General features: G+C 44.6%; 1 protein-coding gene across 1 annotated transcript in view; it reads right to left on the bottom strand.

The window, feature by feature from the left end:
* Positions 1-8,865: 8,865 nt before the first annotated feature.
* Positions 8,866-22,771, bottom strand: part of PLXNA4 (plexin A4) — a 493,956-nt gene continuing 480,050 nt past the window's right edge. The window contains exons 31-32 of the mRNA XM_082068193.1: positions 15,688-15,838; positions 8,866-14,946 (exon numbers count right to left, since the gene is read on the bottom strand). Of these exons, the coding sequence (XP_081924319.1) occupies positions 14,851-14,946; positions 15,688-15,838 (247 nt within the window). The 3' untranslated portion in view covers positions 8,866-14,850. The remainder of the gene's footprint in view (positions 14,947-15,687; positions 15,839-22,771) is intronic.

Below are 22,771 nucleotides of genomic sequence, written 5' to 3'. Positions count from 1 at the left end.
GCTAAATTCAGTAAGTTGTAAAAATTCTGAGAGAAGGAGAACAAGGAATATTAACATAAAGTGCTCAAGCCCCATTTTTTCTTATCTAGGCACACTGACCAGCTGGTTTGTTAGGAGAGGTGATGTGGTCTAAAACATCACCTCAGCTTCAGACCAGCAGGTTCTAGTCCTGACTTGGTGTCTGACTCTAGCAAATCGCTTCCTTTTTAGAAGATCCAGCATTTGACTCAGATTTATTCTCCTCTTTCTGAACTTGTGCTGAGTATATTTTATGATGCCTGCCAGCTTTAACTTACCAGGAATTTGCAGTCTGGCAGTTTATCAACCATTGAAGAGCTTTGGGAAGCACAGACCACCTCTGAAGTTCAGGCTGCCCAAAATGGCCCACAAACAGACCCAGGTTGGAATCACTTAGACTTGTCTAACTTGTAATGCTGAAATGGTCCAGACTGGCTTTCTGCTTTTCAGACTGAACGTCTGCATGAAAATGCCGGCAAAAATGTAAAGAGGTGAGGTGCCCTCTTATCCCCTAAACCATCAAAGAATGCAATTAAGGGGAACTACCTAGTTTGGCCCAACTTGAAAAGAACCAGGATAGACCTTTCATTCAGAAGGTTTAATGTGGGTTAGATGTTTACAATATGGCTTGTGCTAAAGAATGGTTTGTGGATAAAAAGAAGTGAGAAGCAGACTGAGTTTTGCTTTTACTCTCTGGGATGAAGGGAAGGGCATTGAATGCGAGTGGCTGGCTGGTGGACTGGTCTGTAAGACAGTGACTGCTTTTATGTCTCTATTAAGCAGGAAAGGAAGGAGGAAGGAGATAAAAGGAAGAAGATAGGATGAGTGGGGAAAGTGAGGAGACCTGGGTGCAGAGTGGAAGCATCACCCTGTGAAGCAGGAGACGGACGAATAGCAGGAAAAAGAATGGATTTACAGCCTGACACCCCCACGGATGGCTCCTCGTTTTTGTCCTTTTGCAGACAAACAGACCCCACTTGAATTATGGGGCTATAATTCTATTTGTGGATGGTGAACGGGAAGAAGGGGGAGGCTGCAAGAGCTGTTTGGTGGTTTATGACCTCCCCAGAAGCCCTTGATGGAATTCCAGCCCCATTACTCACAGCTGCCTCTTCTGGATCTAATTCACCAGAGGTCTCTGATGTGGTAGTTGAGAGCAAGTTCGGTGTTGTGTCTTGCCCCTGCCAGGGAGTTAATCAGATTGGCGTTGCTAATCCAAACCAGGGCAGTTTTATAAGACAGTTTCCCGGGTGAGTGTATTCTGGTTTGGCTTGGGTACTGTGAAAGCAGAGAGCAGGCTTAGGTGCTGTTAACGTAATTGGATCAGTGTCTGCAGCCTTCTTTCTTTCATAGTCATCCATCAGAAAGAAAGAAAAAAGGATCAGACATGACATGGCCATTGAGGTGACCCTGTGGTATCTTGAACTCTGGAGGTTTTACCCCCATCAAGGGATTTTAAAATCATAGACTCATAGAATCATAAAATAATTTTGGTTGGAAGGGACCCTCACGATCATCCAGTCCAACTGTTAAGCCAACACTGTCATGAACCATGTCCTAAGAACCTCATCAACGTGTCTTTTAAACTCCTCCAGGGATGGTGACTCCACCACTGCCCTGGGCAGCCTGTTCCAATGCCTGACAACCCTTTCCAGGAAGAAATTGTTCCCCAGATTCAACCTCAACCTCCCCTGGTGCAACTTGAAGCCATTTCCTCCAGTCCTGGTGCTTGTTCCTGGGGAGCAGAGCCCGACCCCCCCTGGCTCCAAGCTCCTTTCAGGCAGTTCAGAGATCAGAAGGTCTCCCCTCAGCTCCTGTTCTCCAGCTGAACCCCCCAGGTCCCTCAGCCGCTCCCATCACACTTGTGCTCCAGTCACTTCCCCAGCTCCATTCCATTCTCTGAACTCGCTCCAGCACCTCAAGGGCTTTCTTGTCGTGAGGGGCCCAACACTGGATCCAGGATTTTAGGTTTAGCGTCACCAGTGCCCAGTAGAGGGGACAGTCACTGCCCTGGTCCTGCTATTTCTGATGTCTACAGGTCTGCCCTGTACTGCAGCTGGTGTGTGAGACCTAACTTGGGGCCATGAGACCGGAGCTAGATCTCATGTCCATGGTGTATACCTGCCCCATAACATTATAAAAAAAGTCCTGACAGTACCTCAGGGTCTGTACTCTGGCACTCTGGTACTCCTCCAGGAAAGGGTTAATCAATCTAAGGAGGGCATACCTTATAGGACCAACTTTACAAGTCAGTAGTGTCTCAGAGACAGTAGTCTCTGACCTCCTTTTCCACAATTTTACTACAAAGATCTCCTGACCCAGCAGACTTTTTTCCTAATGTGTCTTTATGTGCTCTAGCTCTGTATATTTGGCCCACTGAAGCAACTGTGTCTACAAGCATGTGGAGCAGACTGAGACAGACTGGACATAGTTCTATCCATGAAGGTAAAAAAAATCACTCATACATGCTCTTCCAAACTGCATTTGTTGGGAGAGGATTAGCTGGCACTGTCCAAAATTGTTCTGGGGACCATGCTAACAGCCAAGCATCACAGATAATTTCAACATAGCGCTTGATACTCCACCTTGGCCTTCTTTTATTTACTAGCACAGATGTAGCCAGGAAAAACATAATGCCTGGTGGTGTTATCTGCTTGTCATGTTCCTACCCATAAAATGTTTGTGTGTCATGAATTGTGACTAACTGATGATCTGCTTGCCTGTGTTGTAGGAACAAGGGCTGCATCCCATATGGCATACTGAAAGAAAACTGGCCTGTGGAGATGTCTTGGCATCATGTTTGGTGTTGGGAATTATAAGGTCAGTGAGTACATTTCCCATTAGAATTTATGAGAAGGCAGGAAATTCAAAGCAGTAAGTAATAATAATAATAAAACTAAAACTGTTATTATCCTTTTATTTTTTTTTTTCTTTGAACATCTTAGCTGAAAGCAAAAGAGTAAATTGATTCCTGCATTCCTCCCAAATGCTTGTTGCGTTGTGGGAACATGCGACACACCACAGAGTTCAGGGCTCTGCTGTATTTACGGCAAGAGACATTCCCTTTCCTGAAACAATTACAGCAAGGAAGGTTAAAGCAGACCCACTAGTGGGATTTATCTAGCTAGTTCCCCCTGTCCTCTGTAGGGTCAGCAAGAGGAAACAAGATTTTTCCTTTGTCATTCACTGACCTATTTTAGCCATCGAGGTTGCAATGAGATGAATCATATCCCAGAAGGATCCATTTTTGCTCGTGACTGTGAAGGGAGACAGGACAACTAGCACAGAAGGAAACACCCACAGCCACTCAGGTAATTCCCCAGCAAGAGAAGAGGTGATTTTGCAGACATCTTGCTATGATCGTAGAGACTTAGAATCATAAAATGGTTTGGGTTGGAAGGGAGCTTCAAAGGTCATCCAGTGCCACCCCTGCCATGAGCAGGAACATCTTCACCCAGCTCAGGTTGCTCAGAGCCCTGTCCAGCCTGGCCTGGGATGTCTCCAGGGATGGTTCATCCACCACCTCTCTGGCCAACCTGGGCCAGGCTCTCACCACCCTCAGTGTAAAAATTTCTTCCTCATGTCCAGCCTGAATCTCCTCTCCTTTAGTTTAAAACCATCACCCCTTGTCCAGTCACAACAGGCGCTGCTAAAAAGTCTGTCCCCATCTTATAGGCCCCTTAATGATGGCTGTGAACAAAACCCCACTGATCCCAGAATGATTTTCTTGCCATACAGTGTGCTGACACACCTTGGTACTGAAGGTAGCAGGTGTCTCCAGGGCCAGAGACTCAGATTTGTGGTCCTCGTCATCCTCATCACCTCGGTGAGGATAATGAACCTGAGGCTGAACACAAATAAGGGATAGTCTGTCGGTTCTCTCATTCAAGTGATATCGAGGGGGCATGAGAGAGCTGATGCTGGAGTTATACTCTGCTGAACCAGAAAAACCTCCAGGAAGGGAACTGGTGGGGGGAACAGCTTAATACAATACAGGCAGTCAAACCTGTGAAGTGTCAGAAAGCAAGTGAGGGAACCAGGAAATAATAAAGGCAAATTGAATGCTCTCCAGGATGCTGGAAATAGTCCTTCTCAGCTGACATCTGGGATTGCTTTGGGAAGGCGAGCTGCAGACGGGCTCCCAGCTTTCTTCTGAGAAACTGGCTCCAAACTGTCCCCTGCCGGGATTTTGAGGGGCACTTCAGGGATGATATTTACACCAAGGATGTCACAGAGCTGAGGCAAATGTTCACCATTTCCTCAGTGGAGGAGCTTGAAGAAGAGAGAGACTGAGTTGTAGGTAATGGACATCACCTGTCGTGGACGGTAAAAGCAGGAAAGCTTTGAAATGCCTCTTTCTGTACCTTGGGAGTGGCAAAATCCAGCCAGAAATATTAATGATCTTAGTGAAGCAACGGCAAGATGTCTCCTGTTTTCTTTGTAGATGACTGGTTGGCCTTGAATAGCCAGCTTAGCCCATATGGGAGCTGAACAGACTGGTTTCAGGGGCTGAAACTGGGAGAAGTGGTTGGTGCTTCCAGCCCAGTTTTGTTGTCTCTGTCATGCACTTGCAAACACAGCCAACAGGACCTGCAGCTGAGATGTCTCAGGATCTCCAGAGTGTCCCAGCAGGCACCAGACTGATGTCTTGTCCTGTTACAGACATATCCGTGTCAGAGATTCTTTTCCTCTCACTCCTATTCTTGCAGCTCTTGCTGAACCAATAGGTAAATTCTCCACTAACTAGTAGCAAGCCCACACATGTAATCCTCTTGAAAGCAAACATTCTGAGCTTACAGCTGACAACAGGGAGTTACCACAAACCTGGAATTTGTTTATTTGGCTGTGCTAAGTAATTGCAGCCCCACTCTAATGCATGAAAGAGTGTTTTTGTAGGAATGGTTGTTGTTGTGTTGCTTCCTGATCTTGGCACTGAAGAGAAAACTGTGGTCCTGTATGTATCACACAAGAGGTTTATCTACAGGACCCTGATGTAGGTTCTGACAATTCCCTGCCCTATGGATTCTAACAAATATGCAATACACTGTTGTCTAATTGCAAAAATAGTGGCTGGGTTGATTGATTCTGGGAAAAAATATGCTGCAGAGACCTCAGCTTTGCCTCTGAGCTTCTGTGTGGTTGCAGGCAACCCATTTCACCTCTTTGTGCCTCAGTTTCCTCCCCACCTCTTCCTTTTCCTGTCCAGTCTCATGGACACAGAAGATGTTATTTCTATGGGAACACTCTCTCTGTGTTTACCTGATGTCTGGCAGAGACTCAGCCAAAAACATTTCTTATGTAAATGTTAAGCACAGCCACTTAGTCTGGAAGGAAGCTTCGTGAGATATTTTAGTTTTGGAGTTTTGGCTTTAAGAAGTTCCCAAAAAACAGAAGCCTTCATAACTCTTTTCTTTAGAAGTGTTTTGTGTTTGTTTTGTTTGGTTGGTTTTGTTGGTTTTGGTTTTGTTTTGGTTGGCTAGTTTTGTTGGTTTTGGTTTTGTTTTGGTTGGTTTTGTTGGTTTTGGTTTTGTTCTAGTTCTCAGTTGGTTTTGTTTCGTGGGTTTTTTGTGTTTTGTTTGTTTGCCTGGGTTAGGTTGGGTTGGGTTTTTTTGGTGTGTGTTTTTGTTTGTTTGGTTGTTTAGTTTGGTTTGGTTTTTCTCTAAATACACTAATAGTTCAGAATAGCTGAAATCTGAAGAACTTCTTTGCACACATTTTCTAGCATCAGTTCCTGCAATTCACTGTGCCGCCTGGAGTGTTCTGATGGGCGATATCTATACAAGCATCACACTGCTGTGACTGACTGACCTGATGCTGGGATGTACTGGAAGACTGATGAGAAACCTTTTGGGTGAAAAGGACTCTTCCTTTGCTGTGTCCCAAGAAGCAACTGGACAGAGATGTCCCATTTCTTCCAAGTATCAGGCAAGGATGAGAGGAAATGGCCTCAGGTTACCCCAGGGAAGGTTTATATTGGATATTAGGAAAAAAATTCTTGCCAGAAAGGGTTGTCAGGCACTGGAACAGGCTTCCCAAGGCAGTGGCGGAGTCACCGTAGATGGTGACACATAGATGAGGTTCTTAGGGACATGGTTTAGAGGTGGACTTGGCAGTGTTGGGTTAATGGTTGGACTCAATGATCTTAAAGGTCTTTTCCAACCAAAATTATTCCATGATTCTATGATTTCCATGGCTAGACGTAGTCAGTCTGTTGGCATATGTATGCTGCTCATCTGTAAATACCTACACACTTATTGAAGCCTATTGCAAAGGCTGTCAAAGCTCCATTTTACCACCTTCCTTTTTGAAGCTCACTTTCTTGCTTCCTTTCCACATTCTCCATTGAGCTGGGACTTGCAGATCCAAGTTCAGTGCAAAGGTGTTTGCTTTCCACAAGCTTTATGTTGGCACCTTGGTCTGCAAATCCCACAAAACTTGCCAGCTCTCCCAGTGGGTCACGGAGGCCTTTCGGAGAGTGGCAGGAGTTGCAACAGCTCTGGGTGTGCAACCTGGACTGAGAAGGGATACAGTGCGAAACACTGGAATCGTACATAAGCAAAGGAAGCTGGTAAGGATGCTGAAGCCACTGACCAGCTCTTGGGATGACAGTGGGGATAAAAGCTTTGTCCTTCCTTTGTGGAGAGAGGTTGGCTGGTGGCTATGAGCAGCACTGGCTATGGGTCTGCAGGGGGATGTAGAATGTAAGGATGGAGTAGGGACTCAGCTCTGACCTCCTCTGCCATGTCTCATTGCTGTGAGATTGGTGAATTGTAAAAGACAGTAGTTTCAGTAGTCCCCACCATCTGATCCGCTTTCTACCTCCAAAGGGACCTGGCTCTGCTTATATAAGTTTGGCTTTTCAAGAGCAGGGTCACTGTAAAACACCTGTGAATCTTTTATCTCATTTGACTTCAGCTGAGGTGTCTCAGTTAAAATTTCCTGTCCTTTGGGGTACATTAAAATAGAAATTATGGAAATGCTCAAGGTGAAGTTGGATGGGTCTCTGAGCAACCTGATCTGGGTGAAGATGTTCCTGCTCATTGCACGGGGTTGGACTGGATGATCTTTGAAGGTCCCTTCCAACCCAAACTATTCTATGATGAGGCTGACATTGTAAACCATGCAGACCTGTGTCACAGCACTGCAAACCCAGCCCAGGCTTGGCCAAACCATCATTAGTCAAAGAGATTTTGACCTCCTTCATTAAAGATCTGCTCTTTGCAACAGGCATTCAAAACACAGTGTCATAAGATAATAATTGTAGGACAAGGGGACCAAAGGGTTTGGGGAGTGGGCATGGGAAAGGGAAAATGGATTTTCCACTCTTGATTCAAGCTATCGTATCTAGAAACTGGAGCATCCATCAGCTGATCCTTCTTGCTGAATGTGGGAGGAGTAGGAGGCAGGAGAAAGATGTAGGCTGCATTTCCCACTGTCTCGGGACCATCTACACCTTTGAACATACATGCAGAGAAGAGACACCAGGCCTGGCAGTGACACAGCTGCAGATCTGCCCATAGGTTGTTGATACTTCCCTCTGCCTTGGAGAGGCATACATCATGAGGTTCTTAGGGACATGGTTTAGTGTCAGTGTTAGGTTAATGGTTGGACACAATGATCTTGAGGGTTTCTTCCAACCAAAATGATTCCATGATTCTAACTGACTCCAGCCAAGGATATAGATGCTGAAGACAGAGGATTTTTCCCTATTTCCATGGCCAGCCATGAGTGCTGCACACAGGGATTGCCCCAGCAGCGGCCTCATGACATCCTGGGACAGAGAAGTAAGTGGGCTGGGGTGTTTGTTTGTCCACCTGAGACTCTTCCAGGTTTGAAACCCAGTGTGACTATTGCTACTCTCCTGAAATGGCCAAGGAGTCAGAGGCTGGCTCCCACTGAGGACTTTCAAGCATCATAGGATATGGTTCCATTAATAGCATCCCTGCATTCATGAGCTGCTCACTCATCTTCAAAATGTACAGCTGATGACATCCCAAAGGCACATGGGAAGGAATCATCTGTCTGGATCCCACCTCTCAAAAAACATTTCAAACAAGTTAATAGATGAGTTCTTGTGTGAGAGAGAAATTAAGAAAGAAAAAAGAGAGAGAGAGAGAAAAGTGATATGGGAAGGAGCATGCATCAAGGAAAATAAGGGATGAAGATAGAGAGGAAGGGGTGAACTGGTGGAAGAAAGATTTTCATAGTTATTTGCTGGCATAAGTATGCTGATCCCTGAGCCTTCGACCTCTCTGAACACATAGCTGGGGTTTGTACAGCTGGGTTCGATAGGACAAGAGGAACTGGCCTCAAGTTGTGCCAGGGGAGATTTAGATTGGATATTGGGAAAAATTTCTTCCTGGAAAGGCTTGGAACAGGCTGCCCAGGGAAGTGGTGGAGTCACCATGTGATGTGTAGATGAGGTTCTTAGGGACATGGTTTAGTGTCACTGTTGTGTTAGTGGTGGATTTCATGATCTTGAGGGTTTTTTCCAGCCAAAATGATTCTACGATTCTCTAATTTCTATGGTGCACATGTGAAGTTGATTTGCTTTAAGCATTTACATGCTCTCCAGTCTCATGCTTCCCCTCCACTTGAATTCCCTCTCTCTGGCTCTGTTTAGCCACAGAAAGCAGCAATCATAGCCTGGGGCATTTTTATTTCTTTATTTTTTTTAATAAACTTTATTCTATATTACAAATAGTTCGTGTTTTTTTTTCTTTTTTTTTTTTTTTTTTGTTCTGGACTGCAAAATAGGAATGCCTTATATTTACATACACAGGTATACAATTAATTATAACAAAGGTACAGAAGCTTTGCCTTTACCAAGTAACAACGGGATTCCAATTTAAATAGTATAGATTTTATTTATCTTTAACTAGGATCAATTCAAAAGAAAATCAAACCAACAACAACAACAACCTAAGAAAAAGGATCCCAACCTCCTTTCTAATGTTGTCTTGACATCTCTTTGAGGCTGTTAGTAACACTGTAGTGAAAGGATATGTCTTTACATTGATTTTGCATTTAAGGTGAAAGCTTTAGCAAAACAGAGAATGAGACTTCTGGGCTTGTGTGTATGTCCAAGACATAGGGTCAGACACTAGGAAGGGCCTGTCTTGTGACATTAAACAATCCAGTTGCCTCTCGTCTTGATTCCTTGGGGAAAACACTGGGAGCATTTAGCTAGCACCTAATCTCTCTGCTTCCTTACCCCATTCTGGGCTGGAAAGTGGGTTTTCTCCAGGGATTGGAGAAAGAGCAGCATAAAAATTTTAAATAACACCGAGTTTCTCTTAAGATACTTCAGAAAGAACTGCAAGCTTGGACATGTGCCTTGATTTCCACAAATGGCTTTCGTGTCTCAGTCTATCTGAAAGTCAACAGCAGCTTCTCCTACTGGGAAATGCTGCCTTTGGAGTCAAGGAGCCACGCCAGACCACACCAGCAAGAGAAAGGGATGCTGAAACAGCCTAAATGTCCTGGTTTCCCCCGATTTTCTACACCCAGGTTCACTTTACTGAGCTTCCCTGAACACTGTTCTCTGCTGCAAGTGTCTTTGAGGTGATCTGTTTCCAAGCAGAAAGAATTTATTGAGGTAAACTCTCCATTTTTAGAACACAAGATTAACACCAAAACCAAAAAAAAGCGCCAATGAACAAACAACAACAGTGACAACAACAGAAATCACACATGTGACAGGTTGATTAAGCAGCTTTATATCCTCGCTGGGTTTTTTGGTGTATGTTTTTTTTTTTTTTCCCAAGTGTAAATAATTTTTTTTTTTTCTCTTTTTTTGACATCCTTCCACAAATTAATCCATTGCTGTAAGCCTGTGTCCCCTTGGGTGCTTCTCTAACAGTGTAGTGAACTGAGCCATCCCAAACAAAACATGATTGACAAGCTCTGTTTTCAAAGTATTCTCTGCAAAAATGATTATCCCTTGTAAGACAACACAACGTTTTTTGAGGAGGGGGTATTGCACAGTGGCAGAGTTGAGGGAAAACTGCAAGACTCCATGGACCCAACAAAACTCTGAAATGAGAACAGTGTTGGGTACAATGCAGGAAAACTCAGGCTGTAGATGGCCAGGAGGCTTAGGTTTACACCAATACATTGAGGTTCACTCACTTCATCAGTTACTTGTTCCAGAACATTCCAAGTTTGAATGGCAAGAACTAGGACATCCCAAGACCTCCACCTGTCTCAGAGGACAACTCTTTCACTACTCATCAGATGCACACAGCAAATTGTCCTTGTATCGCCGAGGCTTTGCCAATAATCCTTTACCTAAGGAGTTTCCAATCTTCCTTTGGAAGACTTCCACATAATAATGTCCCTTTCCAAAGCACTTCATTAAAGTCTTGGGGGAGAACAGATCTACATGTTGTGTTTTCAGCTTCATTTTAAACAATTTGCCTCTTGAAATTATCTGGTTTATGCTTGGGTTGTTACACCATAGAAATCCCAGCTTTTAGGAAATGTGGAATGGATGCGTAATCTTTGTGTTGGCTGACTCAACAGTGAGAGTAGCCACTGGATCTATCAGATTTCAATAACATTATTAAAAATAATGATGACAATCATGTGATTTGCTTGGTTTTTCTCCTTTCATGGTAAACACCTCCCTGTGGGCTAATGTACAAGATCTGGAAACTTTGGTATCACTTTTCAGTTAAAGCAAATACCAATCAAAATTCTGCTCGTAAATCTCATGTTGTAACATTTGTTTCGGTTTCCAGTGTCGAAGAATTATCAGAAGGCAACTACAGTGGTGAAACTACAGATGAGAAAATTACCTAATGGAGCAAACCATTGTCTGCTGGTTTGGACTCAACCTTCAGATATGTTCAGGGCAGAATGAAGAGTGAGAAGAGAAGGACTCAGGCATGTTGCAAGAGAAACCTGCCCTTGGGTGGCTGCATTTCTCCTTTTCAGTAGTTCCCCTGTGCTGTCCAAATTCTAATGATTTCTAATACCTTGTTCCAAATAACATGCAACTTTTCCCACAACAGTGTTCACCGGAAGGCTCAGTTTGCAAAAGCACATGACATGATGGATTACGTCTCAGATCACTGTGTCATTGATAGGTGAGTACACTCACAAGGAGGACACGATGTGTTTGCAGATGGACTGTTCATTGTTTTTTCCTCTAACCTAGGCACAAAGTCCCAGAGCAAACTCTGCAGTGAAGAAATAATCTTAACTCTCAGTAGGACCACAAAGAGTCCTCATGAGTCCCCTTTCCCCATTTCTGATGGTGCTGCATTGTCTTGATTGCAGTGTTTGAGAAATACACATAAAAATCAGCCTATCATCTGGCATATTTTGGATATCAGGAGCTTGTCCATTAACTTTGAGGGACTTTGGCTCCAGTTCTTTCCATGTGGCTTGAAAAACACCTATGGGGTATTTTTGGTCAAGTATGGAAAGGGAGGCAAGGGAAACAAATCAAAGGAACAGGAAAAGAACGTATCCAAGCTGCAGTAGGGCTCATTCTTCTGCTTGTGTCTTTGTTTTTAGTTGTATTTTTACATGCACTTAAAAAATAGTTAGCTCAAAAAGGTGAAGCTGGGAAGAAAGATGCCAAGACCTCTCATAGACTGGGGAATGCTGGGACAGTGGTTGGAAATGGGGAGGGCACTGAAGGGGACAAGGGAGGAAGCCCACGCATTTACATCACAATTCTGGCACATTTTCCAAGCGAAAAGCAAAACCAGCTCAAACACTGAATAAAGAAAAACAAAAATAAAAATAAAAATAAGGAGGAAATGAAAGAGAAGCAAACTACAGATTTTCTTTCAAATCCTGGGGATGGGGGAAAGAAGAAGGTGGAGAGAAAATGGAAATGCCTAAATGGAAACTTGGGAAGGGCTAAGATACCAATCTCATGGTGCTTCCCATTTCCTCTAAGAGCTTCATTCTCAGTGTCTCTGAGGTGTTCAAGTTTTTCTTGAAATACATATATGTCTATCACAGATGAAAAACTCCGTACCAGCAAGAAGAAATAAAATAAAAAACAATGGAAAACAACCACAATAAAACAAAAAGCACAGCCCTGAAAAACATCAAAAAGAAACAGGGTGAGTGTTGTATTTCCCCTGTGGTGTTCCTCTGACTTCAGTACCAGTGCAGGAATACACCAGTTCACTTTGATACCTTTTTTTTAACAGCTTCTTCTTCCTTTCATGTGCGCATGTCCAGGCAGTATAGCCCATCACTCATAACCACTTCCCTCTAAGCCAGCTATTTGTCCTTAGGCTCCTACCATCCAGCTGTGAGTACAAGGCATGACAATAGGGTCCATATTTATTTTTTGTGGCACTTTGTTTGTCAAAACCTTTGGTTTCTTCCTTTTTTTTTTTTCCTTTTTTTTTTTTTTTTTAATGTACTTATAAAAAATATTGTGTTTTGGGTTGTTGTTGTAATTTTCTTACCGCTGGCTCTGGTGGGACTTCCATCCCACTTTCACAGCCATAATCAATGGATGTGGAACATGCGCCAACATTACTAAATGAATTGACAAAATCATGACAAAACCAACCAAACCCAAATCACCCCCAATGCACAGGCCTCTTAACAACTCTGAGATGTCCATAAGGTGCATGATGAGTCCATCGGCTCAGCAATCAAACAGAAAGCAAGCAAAATTAAAAAGGAAATAATGCACACGCGCACACAGATAAACACACACACGCACACGCACAAAATAATAATAATTATAATCAAGAGAGAAATGTCTGGGGTTTTGAAACCAAGACGTGTCCCTAAGTTTGCTGTTTCAATGTGAACCTTGTGATATTCTCCCCACACACACATCCAGTTTTGGACTGCTGTTCTTTAAATGGTTTTAGAAAGACTTGTCTACACGTGTATCTGCTTGGCTGAACAAAACCCACTCGCTGACTGACTCCTGTTCGCACCACATCCCCTATTACACGCACTCACGATCTGTCGCTCTGAAGAGGTTCTGATTTGCTAACAAGAAGCATGAATAAAACCAAAAGTACTCGTTCTGTAATCAATTTACACACCCTGTCTTTACCCCTTCCTCCCTCCAGGTGCAAAGTAGATCCAGGCTGTAGCTCTGAGGATGGTGTGAGATGGATGTGGGCTGATGCTCCATGGCATCAAGCCACTCTTCCATCTGGTAGTGAGCACTGTTCCTTTCTGGTGAGACGAATGCTGATCCAGCTCTTGCCTCTGTGGTCTACAAGATGCAAGGTTCTCCAGACCCTGAGGGTCTCCCACTATGCTGAACCGTGGTGTTATCCAGACTGGCAACGGTATGAAAAAAAGAGCCAAAGGCAGAAGAAATGCAGGAGCTCACTCTTTGGTTGGCCGTGAAACAGATTGAGATGTTGTTCTGGAGAAGCTGAGCAGAGGATAGGACAAGGTAATCACCCACAAGAGTCCTGTGGTGACAGTTATCTCAGAAGGGATAGTAAGTGCAAAGAGAGGGCAACTCCTTCCCAGGCAGCAACTGTGCCTTCAGCAAGGCCTGTTGATTCCAGAAATGGAGAAGAGGAAAAGCCAGGTGTTGGCACCAAAAAGGCAGATAAGCTTACAGCGGTTCAGAGACCTCCAGAAAACATGCAGTTCAGCTGAGGGTATCTAGGCAGAAGAACATTTTGCAGTGTTTCATTTGGATTTCCTCCAAGATTTCTTTCCAAAGTGTGTGGTGACATTTCCTCTTAGGAATGGCTTTGAAGGAAGCTTCTGCCATCAGTCCTATGCACCACCATGCTTCATGGCAAGCCCTTCAGTGCCATTCTGATATTCCACCATGAGAAAACAATAGCTTTGTTCCAGTTGAGGAAACAAAATGGAAAGAACTAACAGCTTTTTTTTAAAAAATCCCTCCGGTTGGTGTTTGAGGCTGAGCTCCTTGTCTGGCACAAAATGAGACTTGTGGCTCTGGCTTTCCAATCCGAGGTGAGAACAAGGGAGATGCTGCAATGTCCATTGCCAGAAGGAACAGAACCAGCACCGACGGGATGCCACTGAGCAGACAGAGCATTTTTGCCGCAGTGCTACGACCAACAGGACACAATGGGAAAGACAGAGGGGGACACAGGTCTCTTCAAAAAATAAGAATAACCATATGAAACACATTGGCAGGGGAGTATCGGTCTCCTCCTCCCCTCTTGACCCTTCCCCTGCCCCAAGAGAGCAGCTACACCGCTGTTTGCCCAGGCAGATAAAAGCCACAATGGTCCCACTCTGGATGGAGCTGTGGCATTTTTCAGGGAGCCCTGGGGTTCCACTCCCAGTGGGTCACTCTCAAGAGATAGAGTTGCAATGGCTCTGCAAGAGAGGATCTCGATTTACTCCTGCCCTCTGGGATCCCTGCAGGCAGGTCGCCTTCCCCTTGGGGAGACTTTTAGTAACACTGAGTTCATTCCCATGTCCTCACTAGAGCCTACAGCTCTTGGAGGGCAGTTAAAGCAGCATGACAGAGGTGACCTCCCAATTGCCCATCTGCAGAGTGATGATGTGATGTTAGAAGAGGGTTTATAGGGGTTTTTTTGCGTGTAAGAGTTTTTCTCTAGGGCAAAGGCAGAGGTGAAGCTGTGAAAAAGAGAGATCCACCTGAATGACTCAATATCCCCAGAGCCAAGATTCCTCTTCAGTCTTTTCTTTTAACCCCTGGGGCTTTGTCATTTTGTCCATAGATTTTGAGAGAGAAAGAAATGAGAGAGAGAGAGAGAGGACTGCTGTTCAGGTGACTCTGCTTACAGCCGATCAAAACTTGCACTTGGTAAAGATGATGATCTTGAGTGAGGCACGACTTGGTTTATCCCTCCCAGGGTGTCCCTGGCAGGACAGTTCTCAGCTGTCTATGCTCATGAGGGTTATGACTTGTTCAAGTTTGTAGGCAAGTTTCTGTTTCCCAGCCTGGTCATCTTGATCAAGGGCTCCGAGAATCTGGAAAAGGAAAGAGAAAGAAATTATAGAGATTTTTCTTTTTTCTCCCAAAAGGACTGATTCCAGCATCTTACAGCAGAAGATGGGGGTTATCTTTCTCTAAGGTAGGTCCCAGACTTAGCTTAGATCATGCAAAGCAGGTCAGTCAGAAAGAAGGGAACTAGGCAGGCAGTTTGGGGTTGATCTGACTAAATGTAGACCTCTAGATTGCAACCAATCAAATAGACTCTTATCTTGGAGATCTATTATTTAGTAGCTTTATTCATCACCTCTCCATGCCACTTGAGATGCCCTAAAGGGTCTCACCTGATCTTTAACACATAGAACTATGCTGGTCACCTTTAAGTCCCTGTGTCGTGCTTGCTGGACCATTTGTGGATGCTTTAGGGTGCCTGAAATAACACTAGGTGCATGTGATTAAACAACTTTTAGACACATGTGATGCAGAGCTCATGTAGGGCTCCTCTGTAACAATCTGACCATCAACTACTGCAAGCCAGCTAAATCTGATTGACCAATTATTGGAGGCAAAACTGACAGGGATCCAGATGGAGAGTATGGGGAAGACCAGTCATCCCAGATCTTCCCTTTCCAGATCCCAGGCCTCACTTTTCATTCCTTAAATGCATCATCCCCCTAGTCAGCGTGAAAATAGTTATCTGAAACACATGCTGGGCCCTGGGAATGGGTGTGTTGTCCCACAGTCCTGCAGAACTGCTCTTCCCCCTCCAAGGCTCTTACCTCCTCGCTGTACTTGCCAACATAGGAGTATATCTCTGAGAGAGCGCTCATAGTGTTGAACTCATTCATATGCATACGAGACTGCTCAGCCAAGTAGGCATTCATGTCCTGGTCACTGATTGCTGGCATTTTGGCAATGTCTGAGTAGTACCTGAGAGAGAGAAATACAGGTGCTTCTTGAGGGGAGGAGTAGGGAGTCAAGAGATGAAAACCATCAACAGTAAGGAGAAAGGACACACTTAACACTCTCAGGCTCTTCTGGTGCATCAATGACAATGATATACCTGGTCATGCTCTTCTTTTACAGCAAAGGAGATGACTTAGCCAAAAGTGCAAATTACTGAAGCACTATTCCTGGATACCAGACGTGTTGTATTTACTCAATCCTATTATCATAGAATTACAGAATCATAGAATCATTGTGGTTGGAAAAGACCCTTAAGATCATCAAGTCCAGCAATTAAACTAACCCTGGCACTAAACCATGTCCTTAAGAACCTCATCTATGTGTCTTTTAAACACCTTCAGGGATGGTAACTCTACCACTGCCCTGGGCAGCTTGTTCCAATGCTCAACAATCCTTTCTGTGAAAAACATTGTCTTAATATCCAATCTAAACCTCCCCTGCCACACCTTGAGGCCTAAATTCTGAGACTGAAATCCCAGAAATCATCCTGTAAACTTCCTCCATGCCATCAAAGAAGCAGGCAGTACCTATGGAGGCTGGATTCCTTTCTCAGTACTTCAGGGGCTATGAGCCCTACCTCGAGTCCCACAGAGAAGTCCCACCGATCCCTCTGTTTACCAAGAGCTCAGGATTTATCTCCCATAGACAAAAATCTTTCCATGTTTTCCTGTACCATTCACACTAGTACATCTGAATCCATTGCTTATATCATCCACCTGCCACACCGAATCCAACCTATCCCAGCAATTCCTCTGATGCTAAACATCTCCATTTTGCCTCAAATTTTAAGCCGGTTTGATGTCACAGTTTGTGGCAACAGGCTTCAAAACCTCCCCATTCCCACTCTGACTGTGGAAAATCTGTGTCCCTTAGGAGTCAGCAACATTCCTTTTGAGTTCAAGAAGACTGAGGCTTTATCCAAAGGATATGGAGGTCCCAGACCCACTGCCGACCAGGCTTCATCAGCAGAGCAATGTCTCTTTAAGGGAGTTGCTGTTTTTGATGTCCTTCGTCCCTCGGGTAAGGCAGGTCTTGGAGGACAAGGTTTGCGGAAGGTAATCAGTCACTGTCACTTGCAGCTGTGTTCTGCTGTCAACCGGTTAATTAGGCGCCATCATTTACATTTTTAATTTCTGCAATTTGACATTTTGTGCACAAGGAAAAAAAAAAAAAAAAGAAAAAAGCCTATAGCTGCAGCAATCCACAATTTTATAATTAGGAGGCAGAGGGGACTGGGAGCCAAAAGAGCTGACAGGTGTCCTGTAAACAGCATTGAGACACCTGCTGAGATGGAGGCTGTTTTCCACTGCAGAGAAATTGGACACTGAAGTGCTGTATGATAAGGATCCTTCAGACAGACAAGTGGGAAAATACTCCCTATGACAAGGTGGGAGAAGCAGATGCCAAAGTCTCCTATGAAAAACAACACAGTGCACAAACACTGACAGGAAACCCCTTCACACCAGAAAGCTCCAGTTTTGCTGTCTGGTTTTGTGCCCCACACTCTCATCCTGGTTTATTGCAATGGGTTGGTCTCAGTTTCTACTTTCTTTTTGCAGAGCAGGGTTGATGTAACCCTTGGGAAAGAAGGCAGACATTCTTCTCCCAGCTCTCTACATGGTCTTCCAGCTTGACTGCTTCCAGAGCTAGACTCTGGCTCATCATAAAATCTCAAGAAAACCTCATTAACTTCAATGCGCCTTCCAGTACCCACAACAACATTACTCTCCCATGAGTCTTGACATCTTGTCTTCTGGGCACAGGTCCAGCCAAAAATCCTGGTCTAACTCAGTCTCATGGTTTAAATGTTGCCCATTCCCAGTACTCCGGTGATGACTGGTCTGGGCTTAATTTTGATTTCCACTTTGTCTAACCCCTAACCCCCAAGCAGACCTGAACAGTTGTCTATGAGTCAAGTAGGCATCTGGAAACCTCATGAGGACCCATCCTGTAGAATTACCTCCAGAAGAAGATGATGACCATGATGGTAAATATTTCTAGACCTTTTCCAGTCCCAACTAACTCAAACAAATCTCAGCATCAGCAGATAGCCAAAATCAGACGTGCGCTGCATTGCTCTTCTAGGCAACAGAAAGCATCGGGGAGTGGTGGCATCCATGACAATGCTATTCCACGCTCATCAGAGCCAAAGCATGTTGCTGAGAAACAACAAGTCCCATGGCCAAAGCACAAGGTGTGTTTTGGCACTCAAAGAAAACTACATCCGTGTGCAACCAGCACAGTTCATGGACTTGTGGGGAAAACCAGCCTGCAATGCAGTGAAATGCATTGATTTATGGTGCCTAAGAAGAGCCCATGGAGGAGAGCTCAGCTCCTCATGAATATTGCATAGGCACCTTCCTGCAGGGCGAAATGAAAAGTGAAGGGGATTACATCACAGCAAAAATAAATGAGGCCAGTGGAGGAAAGCAGAGTTACTGTGTTCTATTTGTCAGTCTGGCTCCAACAGGCAGTTGAATTGTTCCTTTTCCTCCCTGGTTTGGCTAGTCATCAAACGGTGCCAGGATGGTGGGTGCAGTGATGGGGTGTGTCTAAAAAGTGAAACGCAGACACAGGTACTGTCCGCTTCTCCAAGTTTCTCCTGTCTCCCTTTTGCCTGGTAGCAGCGCTCTCATGGGTCTTTGACTCACAAGGGTCCGAAAACTCCCCAGTCCCTTGCCAGCCCTTGCAGAGATATTTTCCCAGCAGCATAACCCTCCCATGACTCATCTGAATGACAAAAAGCAACACGCAGTGCTCCCTGGAGCAAAAGACAGGATGCAAAAATCTGATTTTCAGGGACTGGAGGTCTTTCCATCCATGACAGACTCTCAAGCTGTGATCTCAGTGTTCTGGGTTCACGGACCATTACCCATCACCACACTGAAGTGTCCTGGTCTCCCCTGGACTCAATTCCCTGGCTGTCACACACCTGAGCAGACATTTCCCATTAAGACTGCAAACCAAGTTATTGTGGAAATCTGTTTTGCAGGAAAAATAAAAGAGAAAGGAGGTGAAAAAAAAAATCATGTACCAATGATCAAACCTAGCTCCTAGTACAGGGGCAAAATATATTATATCCTTTCATCAAAACTCTAGCATGGCCAAATGACTTATATAGAGAAGTGTTTCTAATGAAGCCATCATTGCGCTATCTAAAGAAATTATGAATGTGTATATTAAAGCATCCTGGCAGGGAGATGACAACATTCCTGCTGAGTCTTTATTTACTTTCTATTTGAACTCAAATTTTCAGAGGTACTTAGGGTCTCTGCCATTTGCATACCCCTAATGTCATCAAAACCACAGTGAAGCTGTTACCAAACCTCAGAGGCCCTTACATTTTTATCTGCTGGCATTTCTGTGTGCTGCTTCCCTTTGCCCTTAGAATCATAGAATCATTTTGGTTGGTACAGACCCTCAGGATCATTGAGTCCAACCATTAACTTAGCACTGGCATTAAACCATGTCCGTAAGAACCTCATCGACACATTCTTTAAACACCTCCAGCGATGGTGACTCCACCACTGCCCTGGGCAGCCTGTTCCAATGCCTGACAACCCTTTCAATGAAGAAATTTTTCCTAATATCCAATCTAAACCTCTCCTGGCACAACTTGAGGCCATTCCCTCTCATCTTATCACTTGTTACCCTTGCAGCTGACAACTCTCACACCAAAGCTGAACTGTGAGGCAACGAATGGGAAGTGCCACATTGCTCCTGTGAACACCCCAAAGCTGAGGACCACCAGATCTCACCTGAGACATGGGTAGGTCATTGACATACTTCCATAGCTCCAGAGGCTACATTAGTCAGCAGGATGTTGGGAATATAAGACTACATCATAGAATAATAGAATCACAGAATAGTTTGGGTTGGAAGGAACCTTCAAAGCTCATCTAGTCCAACCCCCTGCCATGAGCAGGGACATCTTCAGCTAGATCAGGTTGCTCAGAGCCTGGCCTGGGATGTCTCCAGGGACTGGGCATCCACCACCTCTCTGGGCAAACGGGGCCATTGAGTCAGATTCCTTCCGAATGAGATAGAAAGGTAGAAAAGCAGCAAATCTAACCAGTTTTCCTCCAAAGACTCAAAACTGAGAGTAAAAGTAGAAGACAGTGACTGCTTGGTTAGATATGCCCCACTCACTGACCTGATGCTGCAGATTTGTTCCTTCTTCTTTGGTAGTTTTGGTTATCTTCAGTGGATCCTTTCTCAGCTGTTTCCTGGAGATCCTTAGATGCACATCAAAAGATTCTTTCTTAGTTGCTTGAGCTTCCCCTAAATCGTAGGAGGACACTGTGTTCTGACCTCAAGACTCTTCTTTGTCCAATGTGGCAGGAAACTTTTTTCCTTAGACAGCAAAAGCCCTCAAGAAATTTGGGAAACTCCTTCACTCAGCCACAAGAACAGCTCAAATGGAGGATGCAAGGATTACAAAATGGTAAGACGTGACTCCACAAGTGTCAGTAGCACAGCAACTCAAGTCTGGCTTGAACATGAGAGCCCACAGGACCATCCACTGCCACAATTGTATAGGGAAGGATTTTGGATGCACCACTATATAGTAGCGCTCCCTCTTACTCTCAAAAATAACTATTCTTGTTGCTTTCAGATCCTCCTCTTTTTCTGCATTTTCTTTGGTTTTGTTTTATTTTGTTTTGTTATCCTAAAGTAAACAATATCACCATGATTTTGGAATACTCTTTCCCTCTATTTAGCCAGTGGTAAATGCTCTTGCCTTTGGTACCAACCAGGAAAGGCTCCTTAGCGGAGCTGTTACAGAAGAAAGACAGTGTCTGCTGCCACTCAGTAACTCATTAACTCATCAAAAGAGAAGAGAAAAGCCACGTTGCCAGTGCTTCCTCTCCAGTCTGAAATTTTCCAGCACAGCCCTGGTTTAGGCAGCTTAGCATGGAGCTAATTGCCTTCCAAAAGATCCCTTTTTTTTTGTCATTGCTGTTGTTGTGCCATCGCTGGGTTGGGACTGCACTCATTAATAATCATTTTAGCATATGAAAAGCTTGTAACGAATCCATGTGCTGCAGACGGCAGACGCAATTACAGCAATAACATAATTAGGATTATGCAATAGCCGTCTGTATCCAGACCACTGAAGGAGGAAGAGATGTATGAAAGGGATGTGGGGGACTGCTGTAGCACACAAGGGCTGAAAGAAAGCTTGGGAACAACCTAGCAGCCAGGTCTTTTATGGGATGAAGCGAAGCAGCGCAAGGACATGTTGTCAGTTCTTCTGTTGACACAGCATGGCAGTTTTAGTTTGCTGGGAGGCATCTGAGCTGCGAAGTTTGCAATTCTGCTGATTCAGCTACAGCAGTTGCAAGACTCTGTTAACCTGGAGTGATCTTATTGTGGAGACAAGTTCAAGGCCAGGCTGTTGGACACTGATTGCACTTTGGCAATAATAGCATGACAATTAAACAAAAGCTACTGTCCCCAAAGTTAGGTGAAGACCTGTCAGTTCTTCCAGAGGTTTGCCTTGGAGAACTCTAAAGGATGATTCTGACTGCACCTGCTAGCTAGGGCACTGATTTTATTTTGCATGTGCATGACTTTTTCTGCCGCTTTTCCTCTCAGAATAAATGGTAGATGAGTGGGCAGCACTGAGGCAATGGCTGAAGGGTGAATCGGTGCACAGGTAGTTTCTCTGTGAGAAGAAACTGCCCAGAATTGTCTCAGTGCAGAAGATCATAGAATCATCAAATCATTTTTGGTTGGAAAAGACCCTCAAGAACATCTAGTCCAACCATTAATGTAACCCATGTCCCTGAGAACCTCATCTATGAGTCTTTTGAAACCCTTCAGGGATGGTGACTCCACCACTGCCCTGGACAACCTGTTCCAAGGCCTGAAAACCCTTTCTGTGAAGAAATTGTTCCCCAGATCCAACCTCAACCTTCCCTGGTGCAACTTGAGGCCATTTTCTCTGATCCCGGCGCTTGTTCCTTGGAAGCAGAGCCTGACCTCCCCTGGCTCCAAGCTCCTTTCAGACAGTTCAGAGATCAGAAGGTCTCCCCTCAGCTCCTGTTCTCCAGCTGAACCCCGCAGGTCCCTCAGCCGCTCCCATCACACTTGTGCTCCAGCCCCTTCCCCAGCTCCATTCTCTTCTCTCAACTCGCTCCAGCACCTCAAGGCCTTTCTTGGCATGAGGGGCCCAAAACTGACCCCAGGATTTGAGGTTTGGCATCACCAATGCCCAGTACAGGGGTGTTGGTCTGAGGATGTACCTTCTGAGTACAGACACGTTTACATCTTGTCTGCTGAAAGCTACACTATGTAACAGCAACATGTTACTGAGATGAGAAAATATCAGGATGTTTTTGGAGACTAAAAGTAACGAAAGACAAGTGAACAGTCTTCAGATACATGAAAAACTGCAGCAGAGAAGCAGGGAATGAGCTGTAGCCCATGTCCCTGGGAATGCGATGAGACGGCATGGGCTTTAATTACAGCTGGGGAGATTTTGGCTGGCCATGAGGAATAATACTCTGATGGGAAGGACAGAGAAGCACAGGGACAGATTGCTGGAGGAGAGTAGAGCCTCTGTTGTTGGAGGCCTTTAAGAAAGGGGTAGACAAGCATCTGTCAGGAAGGTTTTAGACAGAGCTGATCTTGCCCTGAGGCAGGAGCTGGTTGCGTTGACCTCCTGAGGCCCCTTCCAGCACCAGTTTTTATTATCTCTACTGACAGCACTCCCCTATCTTGACCCTTGGTATGCTGTATCTTGAGCCTCTTTTCTGGAAGGGAAAGGAGACAAAAAAGACTGCATTTTTCAAAGTAGAGCCAAGGTTTGCACCTGTCATTTGATGCTCTCTTTTAAAGCCCTGAGAGTCACCCCAATGTTTCAGTTTAAAACCTCAACAACTTACAATGTTA

This window comes from Streptopelia decaocto (genome assembly GCF_964273445.1).
Source record: "Streptopelia decaocto genome assembly, chromosome: 1".
NCBI classification, from domain to species: Eukaryota; Metazoa; Chordata; class Aves; order Columbiformes; family Columbidae; genus Streptopelia; species Streptopelia decaocto.
Note: the sequence above shows the minus strand (reverse complement) of the source record. Positions and strands in the feature narration are given on the sequence as shown.